Source organism: Diplotaxodon limnothrissa, linkage group LG14 (genome assembly GCF_057381915.1).
Source record: "Diplotaxodon limnothrissa isolate DT_005_m linkage group LG14, D_limnothrissa_male_GT1.1, whole genome shotgun sequence".
In the NCBI taxonomy this organism is placed as follows: Eukaryota; Metazoa; Chordata; class Actinopteri; order Cichliformes; family Cichlidae; genus Diplotaxodon; species Diplotaxodon limnothrissa.
In genome coordinates this window covers 11912067-11930684 of record NC_140609.1, presented here as the reverse complement: position 1 = coordinate 11930684, position 18618 = coordinate 11912067, and the positions used below count along the sequence as shown (strand labels likewise).

The 18618-nt window shown below is 41.0% G+C and overlaps 1 protein-coding gene across 2 annotated transcripts in view; it reads left to right on the top strand.

Annotated features, from left to right (window-relative positions):
• Nucleotides 1–18618, top strand: part of igsf11 (immunoglobulin superfamily member 11) — a 121692-nt gene that overhangs the window by 85479 nt on the left and 17595 nt on the right. For both annotated transcript variants that reach the window (XM_085371291.1, XM_085371292.1), the window contains one exon: nt 14759–14922. In XM_085371291.1, the coding sequence (XP_085227417.1) occupies nt 14759–14922 (164 nt within the window). The remainder of the gene's footprint in view (nt 1–14758; nt 14923–18618) is intronic.

The window sequence follows — 18618 nt, the reverse complement described above, 5'->3', positions numbered from 1 at the left end:
GACTGGATTTAGATCTGGACTTTGACTGGGCCAGTCTAACACATGGGTATGTTTTGTTTTAAACCATTCCATTGGTGCCCTGGCTTTAAGTTTAGGGTCCTTGTCCTGCTGGAAGGTGAACCTCCGCCCCAGTTTCAAGTCTTTTGCAGACTCCAAGAAGTTTTCTTCCAAGATTGCCCTGTATTTGGCTCCATCCATCTTCCCATCAACTCTGACCAGCTTCCCTGTCAATGCTGAAGAGAAGCACCCCCAGAGCATGATGCCGCCACCACCATGTTTGACAGTGGGGATGATGTGTTCAGAGTGATGTGCAGTGTTAGTTTTCCGCCACACATAGCATTTTGCATTTTGGCCCAAAAGTTCCATTTTGGTCTCATCTGACCAGAGCACCTTCTTCCACATGTTTGCTGTGTCCCCCACATGGCTTGTGGCAAACTGCAAACGGGACTTCTTATGGTTTTCTGTTAACAATGGCTTTCTTCTTGCCACTCTTCCATAAAGGCCAACTTTGTGCAGTGCACGACTAATAGTTGTCCTATGGACAGATTCCCCCACCTGAGCTGTAGATCTCTGCAGCTCGTCCAGAGTCACCATGGGCCTCTTGGCTGCATTTCTGATCAGAGCTCTCCTTGTTCGGCCTGTGAGTTTAGGAGGATGGCCTTGTCTTGGTAGGTTTACAGTTGTGCCATACTCCTTCCATTTCTGAATGATCGCTTGAACAGTGCTTCGTGGGATGTTCAAGGCTTGGGAAATCTTTTTGTAGCCTAAGCCTGCTTTAAAATTCTCAATAACTTTATCCCTGACCTGTCTGGTGTGTTCTCTGAGGCCGTCACAGAGCAGCTGTACTTGTACTGACATTAGATTACACACAGGTGCACTCTGTTTAGTCATTAGCACTCATCAGGCAATGTCTATGGGCAACTGACTGCACTCAGACCAAAGGGGGCTGAATAATTACGCACACCCCACTTTGCAGTTATTTATTTGTAAAAAATGTTTGGAATCATGTATGATTTTCGTTCCACTTCTCACGTGTACACCACTTTGTATTGGTCTTTCACGTGGAATTCCAATAAAATTGATTCATGGTTGTGGCTGTAATGTGACAAAAGTTCAAGGGGGCCGATTACTTTTGCAAGCCACTGTATATGAATATTCCACCAGCTCTGGTGTTAAAATGCTGCATGCATTATTTTGTAAATTTATCAGTAGCGATATTTTTTTTCTTTAAACGTAATATTATATCTGATATGTCTGTGTGGGTCATATAATGCATAACACAAACAGGGATTATCAGTACAAAACTCTGCACATTTTGTCTGTGATCTGAATTTTTCTTCGATCACTTGCAGTGGTGGAAGGGCTCTTGTACAGTTTGCATTCAGGATGACCAGTCTGGACTTGAGGCTAAGAACCAGCTCATTATGCTGCCAGTCAGTCAGGCCATGAAGAGTCTCAGCGGACCATCACAAGCAAATAGACGTGCAGGAAAGTTCAATGGGCGTGTGTTTATCGAGCGGCGAACACCCCCCCACCCCATTCGTGCACGAGCACACACCTCCACGTAACCACCAAGTCTCTGACCTGCCCCTCTCGACAGCCAGGGTAGTGAAGGTATTGATTTCCCCATATTAATGCATCCTTCATGAGAAGCCCCAGGCAGCAGTGTAGAAGAGAGAGAACAGGAGAGAACAAAGAGGTACAGGATGGATGGAAAAGGAGGAAACTGGAGGAGATAAGAGAAGCAGGAGAAGAAGACGGAATAAAAGTTTAAAGCAGTGTCTGATGCCTCTGATACTCTACATCATGCTCAAACAGAATTTAGATACCACGACTAAGCTAGGCATAAGCTAAACTTCAGTGCCCGCTTTGGCCTTTGAAATGTTGAAAAAAAGTCAAATGAATAGCTTACTGTACTTGTAATGTATTTAAATGTAATGCTATGCTCTGTTTGATTGGTGAGGTCTTCTGAGACAATGGCGGATGCTAATGCTCTCAGTACACACTATTCAGTCACAACATTAAAAACACTTTTGTTGTAGTTGGTGGATAGATCGGCAGTCTGGAGCTAGGATCGGGATATTAGCTGGAGATCATGGGGTTTAAGGGTGGAGCTTATGTGGATCATGGATCTTGTGTATCCTATCAGTGCCTGATTGGACTGTGACCTAGTAGGTTTGTAGGCTGGATCAGTGTCACCAGAACAAATACTTAGGGGACCTTTCAACATTAACATTTTAAAAGTACAATATAGAGAAGGGGTATTGTTGGGGTGATTAGGGGTGATACTAATTCATACTAAAAATTACTCTCTGATTAGATAGAACAGTACTGATGAGAACAGTACTGCAGCACTGGTAAGGCTTCCTTTGGCTGCTCCCTTAGCCGCAAGATTTTTACAAAAAACACAAATTTTTTGTTTTAGGAAAATGTGTAAAAATGTGTCTATGCATACATCTCATGTACAGGTTAAACCAGGATATGAGACACTAAGCTCACCGCACTTCCCAAAATAATGTCGTAAGGCCGACTCATTTACCCTCTCCTTTACAACCCCAGTCAGGTAAAGACTGTGGCTGAGAATTGCTGTTATGTAACGAGTATTTAACCTGGACTCGGTGTGGCTGGAAGAATTCAGTCATGTCAGGGTGTTTAAAACATTAGTGCGTATGGAGGTGGAGTGGATCTGTTCACCCAGTCAAATGAGCAGCACATGCAGCTCCGCGCTCATCAGCTGTTACTTACTACTGCCTTCCTTCACTGGCTCTGCCTCACCTTTTTTCTCTGTCATGCACTTGCGCTCATTTTTACTCATTTTTTCTTTTCATTGCAAACTCCCTCTTTGTGAGGAAGGAGTAGGAGGCATGTTTGCCAGCCATATGGCAGTGCCAGGGGCGTCCGGAGCAGATGTGCTCGGCATCGGGGCTCTGCTCAATCAAGCACATGCGTACTTACACACACAGAGGGAAGCTTATGTGGTGCCTGTTACCGAGGAAGAGGTCACTGACTGACAACGGCATTATCTAACTCCCAAAGTGCTGCCATGGCGGATGCAGGGGTGACAGAGGCTGCACTGAGGTACTTGTGAGGTCTCAGTGAGACTTTAAGTTAAAAGTAAATGAATTTCTTTTAAAATATTTCTCAGCAATTGAAAGTTATAATATAGTGCTGCTGTTTATTAGTTGAAACTGTCATTTATATTTGACTGTACATATGAATTTGGCAATATAATTTGAATTATATTGTATTTGTGATGTGTTGTCGTGCTAAACCAATGGGATACTATAGTAGAGATGTCAGACACATCCTTTTCTCTTCAAACTCTTTACACGAGGCAAGTGAACATCCTGATGACTTGGATCTAACTCATTAGATTGTAAAAAACGTATCTTCAGCGTTCAGAGATTGTTGCGTTTGACTTTCTGGCTTCTTTTGCTGTCTACGAAAGAGTCTTCGTTGCCCAAAGAGCACACAGTCAGCATTTTTTTTTTAAGAGCTATTTTTTTTGCTGAATCGTAGGAGAACGATGTGGGGCCTGTGCATCTTCGTGTATATGTGTGTGTTACAGTACTGTAAAGTTTCCTCTGAATGAAATGGGATGTAAATTTGACCAGCATGCAGAATGAAAATGCAGGCTCGTTCCCAGTGTTTGCTGAGCCAGCACTTGACCTATATCAAACATTCAAAAGCAGAATATCTATGAAAGTACTCCAATGTTGGTCAACACCTAGTCATAGGCCCACATCGAAAATATTAGGAAAAAAGAAAAAAAAGAGCAAAAGTGCCCATACAGAGGCATGTTTGGAGTTTTTTTTCCTTTTCTAAAATCAACATTTCATATGCCCCACAGTTTATACTTCTGAGAGTTATGACAACGCAGAAAGCAGTATAGTGTCTGCCATGTCCTACACTAATATATTTATGAGTAATAAAGGGTACAAGCAGATTTATATGTAAACCCATGTTTTGATACTGAGCAGGAGAAAGCTAAGCTCTTCTATTATTAGAAATGCTTATGTATCGTCAATCACACAATGACATAACACATCATCTGAATTTCAATATGACTTATGAGTGTATTCGCAACTAGAAAATGCCATCCATCCCTCAGCACACTATTCATCATGAGGGCTTCTTTACATTTGGAAATGGGAAATGCTATTTTGAAATAAAATGCACCTCATTCATTCCCTCCTTTGGATTAATGAAAAAAAAAAACATCAAAAGGTGACTGTGATGATCTATGAATGATGTCAGTGAAAGGAGAACAAGAGATTAAAGCATTGTTTTTAATCAATGTTTTTTCCTTCTTCTCTAAGTAACTAAATGCATTGCTTGGCTGTTCACATGTCATAGAGGAATCAGCTTGGAGCAGCTGCGCACGGTGAAAACGACCAACCTTTGAGACATTGGGTGTGTCGGTTTGTGTGCCTATGTGCCGGTAACAGCTGATGAGAGGCAGTCAGTGAGTTTTTAGCTCTTTCAGATATAATATGATCAATAAAAGTGAAAGTAAATACGTAGGAAGCGTGCATGCATTATGAAAGATTTGCTGTTTTTAATTTTGGGGACAGAAGAGTGTTTCCAAGTGAAGGGAGAAAGAAAAAAAGCTGCGAGTTTATCTTTATAAAGTGCATGCTTATCATTCCTGTTGCATCTGAAGTACCTGAGTCATTGTTGAATTGGTGACACCTGTAGGTACTATTGGTAATGGCAAATCTTCAAACTGTGGAAGCGCTGAGAGGCAAGTGAGGCAAAATGTAAAAAAAAAAAGAAATAGAAAAGAAAACTAGTGATCTGTTTTCAAAGTCCCATCAAAATTTAAAAGTTTCAATAGGAAAAAAAAATCTTGCTGTTCATGTTTCCCGTCTCAGTCCTGATGTGCATCAGTGCCCAGTCTTTTAAATAGTAAAAGCACTCATGGAGTAATGCTGTGCCTCTGAATGGAAGCATGCACATAACTGCTGGTGGTGCAACACAGCTTCCTTCCAACACAACTATGAACTACTTTAAACATGGTACAGTTTGTGTGAATAAGTTCTGGGAGATGTTGTTCATCACATCTACTGTCAGTCTGGGTGTCTGCATTAACTTGTATTTAAAAAAAGATTAAAGAAGAAATATTTTAGGATATATTTAAATATATTTGTGACACAGTCAAAAATATCTTAATCAGTGTTGTCAGTCAGCCTATCTGGAAGAAGACATCCTGTCCAGCTACAGGAGAGAAAACAACAGTTTAAATCATATTTACAAAATGCGTCAGTAGATCTCACATCTTCCTTCTTTACTTCTCTAATGAGTTGGAGGTGCACAGCCAGCTCGTCATCATTCAGTATTTCCTGCTCATTTTTAAACCGATCTGCGGATGAATAACAAAAAAATAAGTGTTTCCTTGTTTCGAAGCCCATCTGGAGGGTCACATAATAAGGTCAGTGTATTTCCTGTGACTTTAAAACAATAGTCAGCTTACCAGTGAAATGTTTTTAATGTTAAGCAGCAGCAGAGCAAATTGTGTGGTTTGTAATAGCACTAACTTAACCCTCAGAGAGGCCTCAGAGAATATTATCCAAGTGTCTGGATCACTGTGTTACAGCATTTTTTTTCCAGGAATGTCACCGCTGACACCCAGTTGGTAAAACTACAGATATACTGTATAAATATTATAAATCTTTGAGGAAAGGGGTCTGGTCTGGTCTCTGTCGCATCCCCTGATTTTATTCTTACTGGCATTTTGCTGTCTTTTGGTAGCAGTTCCAGCTTATTGCCTCCTGTTTTTTCTATTCAGATCCTGCAAGAGAGAAACAACATTCGCAAACTCATAGTAAAATAATTTTTGTACTAAACATACTAGATCTGTTTAATACAGATGATTATTTGATAGCAGAAGTCTAATTTTAAAGCTCCACATTTTTTATTCCAGCCTTTAACCCTATTTAAATGAAATTTCCCATTCTGCTGAGTGTGTGCATGTGAAATGTTTACACACCCCTTAACTACAATGACCCGCCTGTGATAAAGGATCTCATTTCACATTTTACACTGTCCTGCGTTATACAGTTGCGTGACAAACAACACACTCTTAATTGATGGGCCGTATTTGAAATCCCAGTGATCCATTACATTTTTATTAACACTTAAAAAAAGTAAAGACGTTTCTGGTCAGTTATCTTACTTTCTCTCAAATTGCTGTCAAAAAATACATTCTACAAATTTGTAACAGGAACAGCAATCATTTTTAGATTAACCCAGCAGGCTATCAAGTATGCTATGCTGTGTATTCTAGCCTTTTTCTTTGCTTTCCTCTGCTAATCCACATGTGTCACTGAGTTGAGCTAGAGTTCCTGTTTAAGGTGAGCCATGCAGGAACGGAGGATAAAGCACTATAAACCCTTACCGCCGCAGAACCGTACTGACCAAATCTCCTTCAGAAGTGCTACCACTCCCAGGTGGCTCAGCCGGGGATGGCGGGCTTGAAATCGCTGTCTTCATTCAGAGAACAGCTGTAGTGAGGTTACACAAGAGAGGGCGGTAGATACCGATAAGGAGAGATCAAACCAGGAACAATCAGTGAGAAAGGCAGCAAAGAAAAGAACAAAGGAGGGTAAAGCAAGTTAGAGAAAGAGGAATATCTGCCTACAAGCCAATTACTAGCTGAGGAATCAGACAAGGTTACCTTAGGCTAAATGCTAGTGCTAGGAATAGTCCTCTAGTGTTATCTGATGGTTCTGGCTGGGAGACTGTTAGGCTTTGATTACTGGGTTAACCTGTAACGTCACTGTCACATGACAGCGCAGGAGTCTGACCTTATTTGATGACATAATAATACTGTTGTCGTTAATGAGATAATACTCATTAACGGCAACAAAGGGTATAGTGTTTGGCACTTTCTCACCAAAACCAGTATAGTATCTTCAATGACTAATCCTGTGGCCTGATGTCAACCCAACAGAGCTCACTTCACAGTCACTGAGCGTAAAACTGAATGACCCAAAAACAGGCAGCAACTGAAGACGGATGCAGTGAAGGCCAGGAAGAACAAAGACAGCATTTGGCGATGCCCGTGGCTTGTGGACTTACGGAAGTGTTGACTGAAAAGGATTTTCATTTTTATTAAAGTGCTAAAAACAATCCTTATAATAAAAGTCATGCTGGGCTCTCTGCTTACTTATGACCCTCTTAAATTCAGGAGGTAGGAGTAAAAATACCTGTAATCCCTAAAGAGTGATATACTTTTGTCAAACCTGTTGAATTAAAGCTCCAAGTCTCCACTTTAGTCACATATTGATTGTTTGATTTAAAACCCACTGTGATGGTGTACAGAGGCAAAATTACATAATTGTAAAAACACTTCATCTTTTGAGTGCTGCAATTTTAAGAGCAATGATCTTGCTAACTTACTGTACATGAATACCAGACACAAAGCACGATTGGCTTTTTATGTGGATGCCTTTAGCAGAACCAAGCCATTGTCAACAAGTTAAAAGAGACTTCAAGATGGAAACTGCCAAACTGCAAAATGGAGTCACACGCCAATCATGTCATCTTACTGGTAGATCAGCACGCTCGCCAGGATGTCAGATTTAGTGCAGACACAGTGACAGGTTTGCCAAATGTGTAAGTCTGCCAGAGCTGGAGCTGCCCCATACAGAGTCGGTATGAAGGCTGCGAGGTGGCTGATGGGTGACGGGGAAAAGAGTGCGTTTCTTTCTAAAAATTCAGGTCTGACTCTTTGGCTGTCACGCGAAACCACGTGGAGCGGCACGCAAAGCTGAGGGTTTTCTTACCTGTTTGTGCTGTCAGGGAGTGTGTGAAGTCTATTTTAGATTAGAGGTGTATGTTTGTGACAATTGTACTACAGTGAAGTTGGTATGTTTTCGGACATTGTGTTTGTGTGTATGTGTGTGTGCATGTGTTTGTGAAGCTGTGTCCAGGGCTGCATGTGCAGAGCCATCTGTTTGCTGCTTTAGCAGCAGTCTTCCAGTGCTCAGGCTTATCTGTGCACGAGGGCAGTGGCCTACTTCAACCTTCTGCTCACTCGGTGCACACAGCCGAGCCACACTAGTTTGGCTGATCACCCGTCAGCTCGATCGCAATAACTTCCCCTCAGTTTATCTACAAAAGTCTTGGGCCCATCACTTAAAACCACTTTTATTTTTTACTTGTGACTACATTCCACATAATATATGAATTCTTCTACTTGTCCTAGCATTTGATCTTCTCTTCTTAAGAAACTCTGCAGGTGTGGATGGTGGCATGCTAGGATGGTAGTATGATGACATGCCTCCGAGTAGTCCAACATGAAGAGCAAGTCGGAATAAGTGTTTATATGTTTACTTATATATATATATATATATATATAAGTCAGAAATGTCTGTCTCATCCCAACACCGCCACCATTATTTACATTTTCTCAACTTTTCTGCACATTTGAGTCACTGTAATGCTGAATAGCTTGAGAATTGTGAACTTTATAAGCATCGCTACAACTAACACGTTCAAACGACATGCTTCAGCCTGATGTTTATAGTAGTTTGGGAACACACTAAGCTGTGCTTGTCAGACTCGGTACAGTTTAGAAAAGAGTATTAAGCTATGTAGGCTAGTCAGCGGGCCCTGTTTGGGAGTCGGCTGCTGTGGCTAATGGGTCAGCTGGGATGGGCGGGGCAGGGGATGAGAGAGGATGAGCGAGAGATTTTTAAGGCTCTTTCACTGGGTGAGCGTTTGTCAGACACACTGATGAAGGAATAATTGAGGAAAGGAAAGGAAAGATTAAATGCGCTATGTTATGTGAACAAAACCTCTGCCAGACCCTTGTCTTGTTTTCCTTGTACCTTTGGCCCAGGCCCACTGTGTAAGGGCTCTTTATATGATCGTAGCTCCATTAACGTTTCTGCTAAAGACAAAATTCAAATGGTTTTTGATAGAAGACAGGGCGAGCTTTACGGAAATATTTGGTAATGCTGTCTGAAAACAGACAGAAAACTAAGCTCTGCTAAGATTTTACAGTTTGCTAACTCCTCAACCATTCTGAGCAATTGGGAAAATTCAAACGGTCCCCTAAAGATGGGAACTATTTTGTAAATTTACAGCCAAAATTGAAAGATCGTCCAGGCAGCCTGCATGATACTCAGGTGATAAAGGGTTAAACTGACACCTGTTCTGAGACTTTTAATGACCAAAAATGAGTTTCCCTAGTTCAAGACTTGACCTGAGATGCAAGACAGGTGTGGAGCTGTTTCAGTCAATTGTGTTTAGTTGTTAACAGAGGCTTGTGTGCTCTGAACAAAGTACACAAGACCAACATTTCCTTGTAAAATATGAATGAGGACCTTTAGTAATGCAGTCCCTATGGGCAAGCCTGCCCTAAGCTTCAGTTTGTTTACTCTAAGGCAGAATGTCATCTTCCAGCTTTAGAGAAAATAGGTAACACTATAAGTTTGCTGTTTTGCTTCAAGCTTAGAAAAAGCTCAAAGGGGAACCAGCTAACCTGCATCTGTCTAACGCAAACAAAACAGCTGATTGACAGAAATGATCAAATCGATCCAACTATAGATAGTATTGATACCAATATTGGTATTGGTATCAGATCGATCTGTGATGAGATCAATACTTTAGTATGTTTCTATCTTCTAAGTTCAGTACATGTACAGTACATCGCTCTTATTATGCAGTCACACTTTAACATTAAATACATGTTAAGCACGAACTATAAAGATAGTGTTAGTGGTCATCTGTAGCTGTTATTTTACCTAGAGGCTATAATCAGATAATATATTAAGCCCACTGAATTGTGGCAAAAAAGTTATTTTATTGAAAATGAAAAATATATTCCTTAGACACAAACTATGAAAAATGCCTGAACAGTTGTGTGTTGACTGCCACGTCTATTTTATTTATAGCCTACAGCACATTTAAACAACAGAAGCTGTTTAGAGACAGGCACATTTCCATTCCACGTCTCCGAAAAACCCAGTTTCAAAATACATGAAAAGCTAAAAGGTATATTTGATTCTGTGAATAACTATTATGGAAAGTAAAAATCACAGTGGTTTAGTGGTTATTAAAATTTGATGATGATTCATCTCATAGATCATAGCACACTGCTCTCCCCTACATAACCTGCCTTTGTATGTTTGACAATAATGGCCCTGTATTCACTTGGTATTGGATCAATACCAGAGTTTGCAGTATCGTCCAGCATATATGATAATATTCTTTTTGTAAAAACAAACATTGGTGATTTATTTACCTCTACAAAGAAACAGAGCACCTGCTTCCAACCTTCTGACTTAGCAGAGATACGAGGGTGAAACAACTAAAAGTAGAATTTCCTACAATTAAATGTTATAGTTTATTAAATTCGACAAACAAAGAATTGACTAGACTTTCAGACATCATTTAATGAAAGTGTCTTTAGAATGGCGTTCATTAATTTTTACCTCAGCAGTGCTGTGAGCACAGCGCTTGATGGGTTGCCATCGAGCAGCTGGGTACACAATTACGCCACCTGAGTTTCGCAAAATAACCTGTCTTTGCCCGCCTGTCGGTTCGCCCTGGTGCCTTGCAGGCAGTGGCAACAACGCGGGGTCCGCTACTCGCATGTACACAGCTCATCATGAAGCCCCTGGGTGTTCTGCAAAACAACAGGACACGCAGCTCTGTTTGTGTGTGGGCACAGGTGTCGGAATACATGAATCCATGTGCAGATGTATTTGTAACTGTGTGATTAATTTTATGGTTTTTGATGTTAATTTTTTCCCAAGCGCTTGCTGGAGACTCACCTCTATTGTGCATGTGCAGGACACAGAACTAAGTGTGATCCTAGTTACCAACTGTCATCCCTGAAGTAGTAGATATGTGATGCTCTCGCCTCTTAATTGTCTTTGAACAGATTTAAAATAAAGTTGTGTCTTCGCACACGAGTTAATGTGTGCGCTCTTCTCTCTCTTTAGTAATGCCTTTGCTATCATCAATTACTTCACTTAACCAGGTTTATGCATGTATAGGTGTGTGGCTGTCTCTGTGCACTGAGGCTTTCCCAGGGGCTCATCACTGCATCGCGGGCATCTGTTTGAAACTGGAATAAAAGTAGAGCCTATGAATAAAAGAGCCACATGAATAAAATCACAGAATGCAAATGACTTGCCAGGCAGGGATTCTGTGTGTGTGTGTTTGTGTGTGAGCGACTGCGAGTGCAAGAGTGAGAGAGAGGAAGTGTTGCATCCAGCCTGCATTTGTTCTCCATCCAATCATGCCTCCACTTTAGCTTGACTGATAGAGTAAGCACACACACACACACAGAATCAGACACAAAGCTTTTTCTTCTCCGAGGTGCATGCTTTTCTCATGCATTAATCAACAGCGGTTTTGACACTTAACAGAGCCATACTGTTGGTTCTCTCCTTGACTGCTAGCACTGCCTCAGGTGACTTTATCAATTAGGCCTTTCTGGAAACACCGGCATCCTCTCTGCTCCCTCATGTCCTCCTCTGTTTCACTTTCTTTTTTATGATTTGTTGTTTTCTTTTTCTCCTACCTGCCCCTCCTCGCATCGTTCTCGTGTTCTTCTCCTCCACCTACTCATCTGTTACTACTCATACTTCATGCGCGCCAACATTTTTCTTTACTGTACACTCTTTTTTAAAAATTCCTTCCGCATTCCCAACCCAAATCTTATCTAGTCAGCAACTTGTAGTTCCTTTAATGGAAATAACATAGCACAAACATATTCTGTTTTGATTAAATAAAAGCTATTTTTCTCTGAAAATGTAAAATGTGTACGATCCCACAACAATAGAACACTGCCACAGGTGAGTAATACTATAGGAGACAATGCGGCGCTGCTCTGTTACAGTTAAACATAACTGTGGGCAGCCAGGGGTCAGCCTCAGAGATTAGCATAGTTACTCTGTGCAGCTTCGTACCAGTCAGGCTGGCCTCGGCCTCGGGGCGCCTCTGGGCTGGAATTGACAGCAGGAGGGAACGGGATGTTTGTCAACAGGAAAATGATAAAGCTTACGCGGTAAAACCTAGAGAGAGTGATAGCATGTTTACGTCACAACTGTGCACATTAGCCTGCAGAAATGAACCCTTTCAAGCCAGAATTTTTTTTTAAATTTTTTTGAAAATTAAGTATATATTGTAAAGAATCCCACTGATGATGTAGAAGTCTCCAAAACTCATGTATCAAATGTGATAAATTTGGCCTAAAGGGTTAAAAAAATAGAATGGATGACTCTTTGCTTCACTCAGTGCTGGTCATAAATGCAAAATATCTTAGACTACAGCAAAAATAATGTCAGGACTACTGTATCAAGCCCTGACCTGTCTTTGATTATTTCCTGAAATCAGTTTGTACTTTATTGTTTTCTGCTAGCGATTAGAAAACATGGTTTACCTCAGCCATAGTGGCTCCTTTGGAGCTATAATACAATACTGTACTGATTTTTTATTTAGTTTTTTTTTTTTTTTTTAAATGCGGGTGGTCATGTTTGACTGTGTCTGGCTTACTGTTCATCCCTTACATATTGAACCCATTACAGGATGGATTCTGGAAGAGCGACGGTCTACCAGACATGCTTGAGTGAAGCTGGCATAAAGCTTTGGCAGAAGTGTGCGCAATAATGAGGCAATGCCAAGCAATACCATACTTCTCGTCCCTGTCCTTTAGATGTGTCCCCAAAGGGCTAACATACATGTCACCAATGACATACATTGATTAAAGTCTGAGTGTGTGGATTGTAGTGAGCAGTATGTCACGCATGTGCCTGTGAGTTGAGAGGGCACAGTGCACGGCATATGTACTGCACTGGTTTCGCTGGCACTGCGTGTTGGTGCTTGTTTGTGATGTTTGGTGTGTGTGTGTGTGTGTGTGAGTTTGCTTTGGTCGTGGGAGCTTACAGGCTCTGTGCGCAGAGGTTCCCTAATCCAGTGTTTTGAAATGAGCCCTCCAGCTGTTGTGGGCTTGAGAGACTGCTGCCTTGGAGGGGGCTTACAGATGATAAGATGCTCTTCATTCCTCTAGGATCTTTAATTCTTTCTTTCTTTCTGTACTTTAGTCTTTCTCTGCCTTTCTGCTTCCCTTAAATCAAGCACATTTAATACCTATGTGGCCACTGAGAAAACACACTTGCACTTGATCTCATGTTGCCAATGCAATCGCGCATTCTTGTTAAGGCCGCAGCTCTTCGCATGAACTTCTTCCTCTGTGCTGTTAATCCCCCATTAAGAACAAAGATTGATTCCTTGCAGAAAGTGAGCACTACATACACAGAGGACAGAGGAAGTTCAGATTAGAGCAGCAAGCTAAATCTTTGCTGCTTACTGTTTTTATGACAGGGGCTGCAGATTGCACACGTCAGTCAAGTGAGCAACAACGAAGAATCCCGCGTCTCTAAATATTGCATATAAATGAAATTGCTTGCATTTTTTGTAGGGGTGGGGGGTGACTCTCTTTTTTTATGAGTATATATCTTTGACAAAGCAGAACTGAGTGAAGCAGTTTGAGTGCTGCATATCTCCCCTGGCCCAGCTCTGAGCCTGCAGGGCCTGTTGTGTCTGCCAGCAGAAAGAAAGCGTAGGAAGTCCAGCAGGTTTTGGACAGACAGGCAGAGAGCAACAGGCAGTCTGTCAGCTCGAAAATATTACACTGATATTCAAAAGTAGGCAGAAGCGAGTCAGTAGATGGGAAAAAATTCTTATATTCGTTTCCTTATCATAATGTTAATAATTACTCATATATATTCTATTGCGCAGTGTGGTCATTGCTTGCACTTGGGATCTGGCTTGACTCTTGACTACAAACCATAATTGACATCCTGGTGGTTCCTACTATTGATTAATGCTAAGATCCTCATTTTACATTACCACTGACAAGGGCGATTCACATGACATGATCAATTATCTGTAATCATATCAGCGCATCATCCTCCTCACCGTGTTTAGATAAGATTACTTCCCAATGGGGTTTTTTGGACATGGATACATGCTTGCGGGGGAGATCTAACTTAATTTAGGCTTTAATGTCTTTAGCCGGTCTCGAAATAGGATGCAGCATGTACATATCTGTCTTTGTGGGTCTGTTGTGGATGGCAGCTGAGTCCAGATGAGGAAAGTGGCTCCTTAGTTGTTTACTTTGAAAGGAAGCAACAAATCTAACATTGCTCTCATCATTCAGTATGCACAGATTCAGACGTTGCTGTTTTAGGAGAGGAATAAAATTAACATCTCGTGACATCTTATCATTTTTTCCCCCATTTAATTGCACATTACGTATTTCATGTGATCCCTCTCAGTGCAGCCTTGTTTGTTAGTTGTCAAAAACATCTCAGACGAGGAGTTTGGCTCTCAGAAAATCATGTTTGTTTTGCTGTAAAGATGAAAAAGCTGTAAAAAAAATGTCACATATTAAAGATATTGTACATGGCAGCGTTTTAGCTTTGGATTTCTCGTATCGTCTGTCTGTGTGTGTGTGTGTGTGTGCGCGTTTCTGTTACTCACACACTAAAGCAAGCGTTCTCATTTTTAGGGATTTAGGGGATCTAATAGCCTTCAGGAAACCTTTTGAAGATGCTGCTTTTCTTACAAAGTGCAAAGATACATCTGTTGGGAGTTTCGGGGAGAATTTCTGAATTTAGACATCTGCTCATCTCTCTCGCTCGCTCTCCCTCTCTTTCTCTCTGTTTCGTTTGGTACTGCATGTGCTTTTCTTTTGAGAATCAAGACGCTGATCACTGACTCTTTTTTTCTCCTGCAGTCTGTGTGCAGGCACTAGATGTGACAATGTCCCAGCGCAGTGTCCAGGTGGCTCGTGGCCAAGCAGCCATCCTGCCCTGCTCCTTTACCACCAGCGCTGCCCTCACCAACCTCAACATCATCTGGATGGTGACACCGCTGTCCAATGCTTACCAGCCAGAGCAGGTATGAACCACTTGCATCCACCCACTGACCTGAGTCATCTTTTACAGCTTTTACAGCTGAGATTAGAGTCACAGGTGTGTTAAAAAGCATAGTCTTCATATTTAGAAGACAGACTTGTGCAGTGCAATTAAGCATGTCAGAGCCTTATTTACTAATCTGAGAGTTTTGCTGTGATTGTTGTAATTAACTGTAGATGTTTGGATGCTGAATTGGTACACAGTCAGTGTTGCCATGCACTCTGCACATCAACTGAAATGTCTGCTTCTGAAATCTTATTTTCTAATGCAACACTACTGTATGCGCATCTTGTGGATGGGTTCCTTACAGTCAATGCAGGTACACGAGAGTTTGCTCTGTTTGAAGGTGTGCTCAGATACAGCGCAAGAGAATATGAGTGGCTGCAAAAATGCATCACACGTGTAGAGAATGAAACAAGCAAAAGGGAAGTGTCATGTAGCTCTTACATCTTATGGCACGACTCTTTTGTTTATATTTTGCCCCCACAGACCCAGACTATATAACTAATTGTTATTGTGCTCTTGAGGAATAATTCTTTATACTTTCTGAAGGTCTTTTGAGGTTGGATTTCAGCATCAAACTTGACGTCTGTCAAAGTTATAAATGCAGAAAAGCACAGTAAGATTTTGATCCACCTTTCAATACCATCTGGAAAGCAACAGCGTCATTTTTCAGCATGGCAATGATCACAAACACACTGCAAAGACAGTAAAAACACACAAAGAAACACAGCCAGTCATGAATTGGCCTTCCCAGTTCCCAGACCTCAACATTATGGAAGCAGTCTACAATCATCTTTAAAGCGCAACAACAACAGCCAACATCCAAAGAACAGCTTTGAATGACCTTCAAGAAGCCTGAGAAATATTCCTGAAGACTACTTAAATTACAAGAAAGCTTGTCTAAGAGATTTCAGGCTGTGCTGAAAAATAAATATGATTGGTGCACCTATTTCTGAATTTTCCTGGCAAGGTAAAAAGAAATTAGGGGTGGATCAAGGCTTTTGCAAAAAAACTATCTATCTAGCCCATGCTAAATTTGCATATGCCAAAAATATAGTTGCACTGCTTAAACAAAAGCAGACAGAAAAAATAATTCCCTTTTCAGTGCATCTGAACACACCTTTACTACATCAGTTTTGTAATTAATAGAGATCACCATACTTTAAAATAGAAGTAATGTAGTAGTAAGCTTAAGGGTGTATTAATAGTTTACAATCTGTGTGCTGCAGGACGCCTCTTAAACAACATATGCACAGCCAAAGCTTCAAACTGCTTTCGCAGCGCTGATTTGATGTGGAAACACGCAAAGACATGGCGAATTTAAGTTACTCGCCGACTGCTGATGCTCATTTTGTTTATCTGGCCTCGTTTATAGCAGTCTACTCTCTCACCTTCCCTCCGTCCCTCTCTCGCTCACTCTTCATCCCCTCGTGCGGGACTTCTGTGATTCCATTTGAGTTGTTTAACATGCAGCTGCAGGCCGTACAAGCTCACCTGCCTCCCTTCACTTTGAACCCCAGTGCTGGTCGGCCGTCCAAATAACACAATCATCTTCTGCACTAATTAACTCACGCCCACGACAGGCTCTATATCGCAGCTGTTCTCCACACACACAGACACACAAATATGCACAAATGCACGCACACAAACTGGAATTGAACAGACTGCTGGTCCAAATGTAGTGCGGATCCACGTGCCTACATGCGGGGCTTATATACAGTATGCATTCATGTGTGAAGTCTGTAGACAAAGTGCACAGTCTAAGTGTGAATACTGACGTGAGTACATACATCCAGAAATTCACACATCATGGCATGGTTATGTCATGTGTACACCTGTCGCTTGTATGGCTGAAATTGGGGAGCTGTCTAAAAAGTGTGTGATGAAATAAAGTGCTGCATGGTGCGACAGAACACGCACAAGGTCATTTTAGAGAGAGGAAGAGTGTGTTTGTCATAAATGATTACAGTTGATGCTGAAAGCCATTAAGAATGACTGAACAGAACTCCATACACTTGCGCAACCTGCATTAGCACTTTAGTGAGCACACACTATGACCACTCAGAGCTCTCTCTCCTCAAAATGCCATGTTCGTGTTGGTCCGTACCGAATCATGAACTGTTAGAAGGCGACGGCAAAACTTTGTCGGCCTCACTAAAAAGTGCAAATGTAGCTATTTGTTTTCCCCGCTACCTTTATTGCATTTTTGTCTAAGGCATCACTATCTACTTCATAGCCTTTAGCTTACACGGTCGACCCCACATTATAGGCTGTGGGAACTTAACTATGAGCTCTATATATTTTGTTTATGAGAGCAGGCAGTGTGACAGGCTGGTGCATTTGTTGTCTGCTGGGATCCTGATGTATGAAGGAATTACTCTGGAGACAAAGTAATTTGTATTTTGAGTTAAAAGTCACAATAAACCCCAAATCACTCCATTAGAATATATTTTGGTGTATGTTTTAAAAATGGATAAAATGTCTGCCTGTATTATTAAACAAGTAAAGAGTTGACAACCACCCAAAAAACTCTATCTCAAGTTCATCCTCAGCCCTGTGCTTTTTAGGATCTTTTACTTATTGTTATAATTTCCAGTCATTTCTGATTCACTTTCAGCATTTTCCTGTGATTTTTTTCTTTTTTTCTTAAACCAACAGAAAAAAAAGCTACACACACACACACACACACACACACACACACACACACACACACACACACACACACATATATATATATATATACTACCTGGAGAACAAACAGAGAAGGTAAGCAATTAGCTAGAGTCTAAAGAGCCACATATTTCCCCCAGGAGTTAAGGTAACAAAACAGAGCTGAAGGGGAAACTGACCTCAAATGAATGTTAATGTTTCTCCAGAACTGTTAACTCCTACACATTATTACATTTAAAGGTCTTGACATTAGTGTTGTATTTGCACCTTGCTTCTTGCTGCTCAGCATAAGGTAATATAGTAGCTGTAGATTCAGCAGAAAAAATCCCTCCCTTCAGTCTTCTTCTGTTCTTTTCTTTGGCATATGAATGACCATTTTATATAACATGAAATAGTTCACACATAGAGACCTCCAAAAGATATTTGTTCTATTTTATGGTAAAAACGAATGCCCATTGATAGTACCAGGCTTTGCCATTTAAAAATGGGTTCAATTACCTTTCACGGCATGTATTTTTTGATGAAAGACATCTATCACAAACATAAACCAATATAATTACATGCATAAAAGTAATAAAGGTAACGTATTTAACCTACACCAAAACAAAACAACAATTGAGTGCATGTGGTTTGTATGTGCTTTGAAGTATTTAACAGTGCTAGCATATGCATGAGCATTATCTAGTGGCCATGTCAGCCAATTACACTCCTAGACTCTAAGGCTACCCTGAAGGTTATAGCATCACCTCCAAGATAGCAACAGGGGTTACCAAAGCATCTACTTTGTTTGGGTTCTCACCACTGTATAATTAAAGAAACAGCTAAGCTTAGCTAAGATAGCCAGCTGGTGGTTGTAGTTTCATATTTAACAGACACATGAGGTGCTACATATTGAAGTTCACAGAGATTTCAGATTCCAAAGCATGATAAATTAGACTTGAAAACTTGCTCAAATGCTTCACACATTGTGATAAAACTGTGAAAAACTGTGATTTCTAAAACAGAC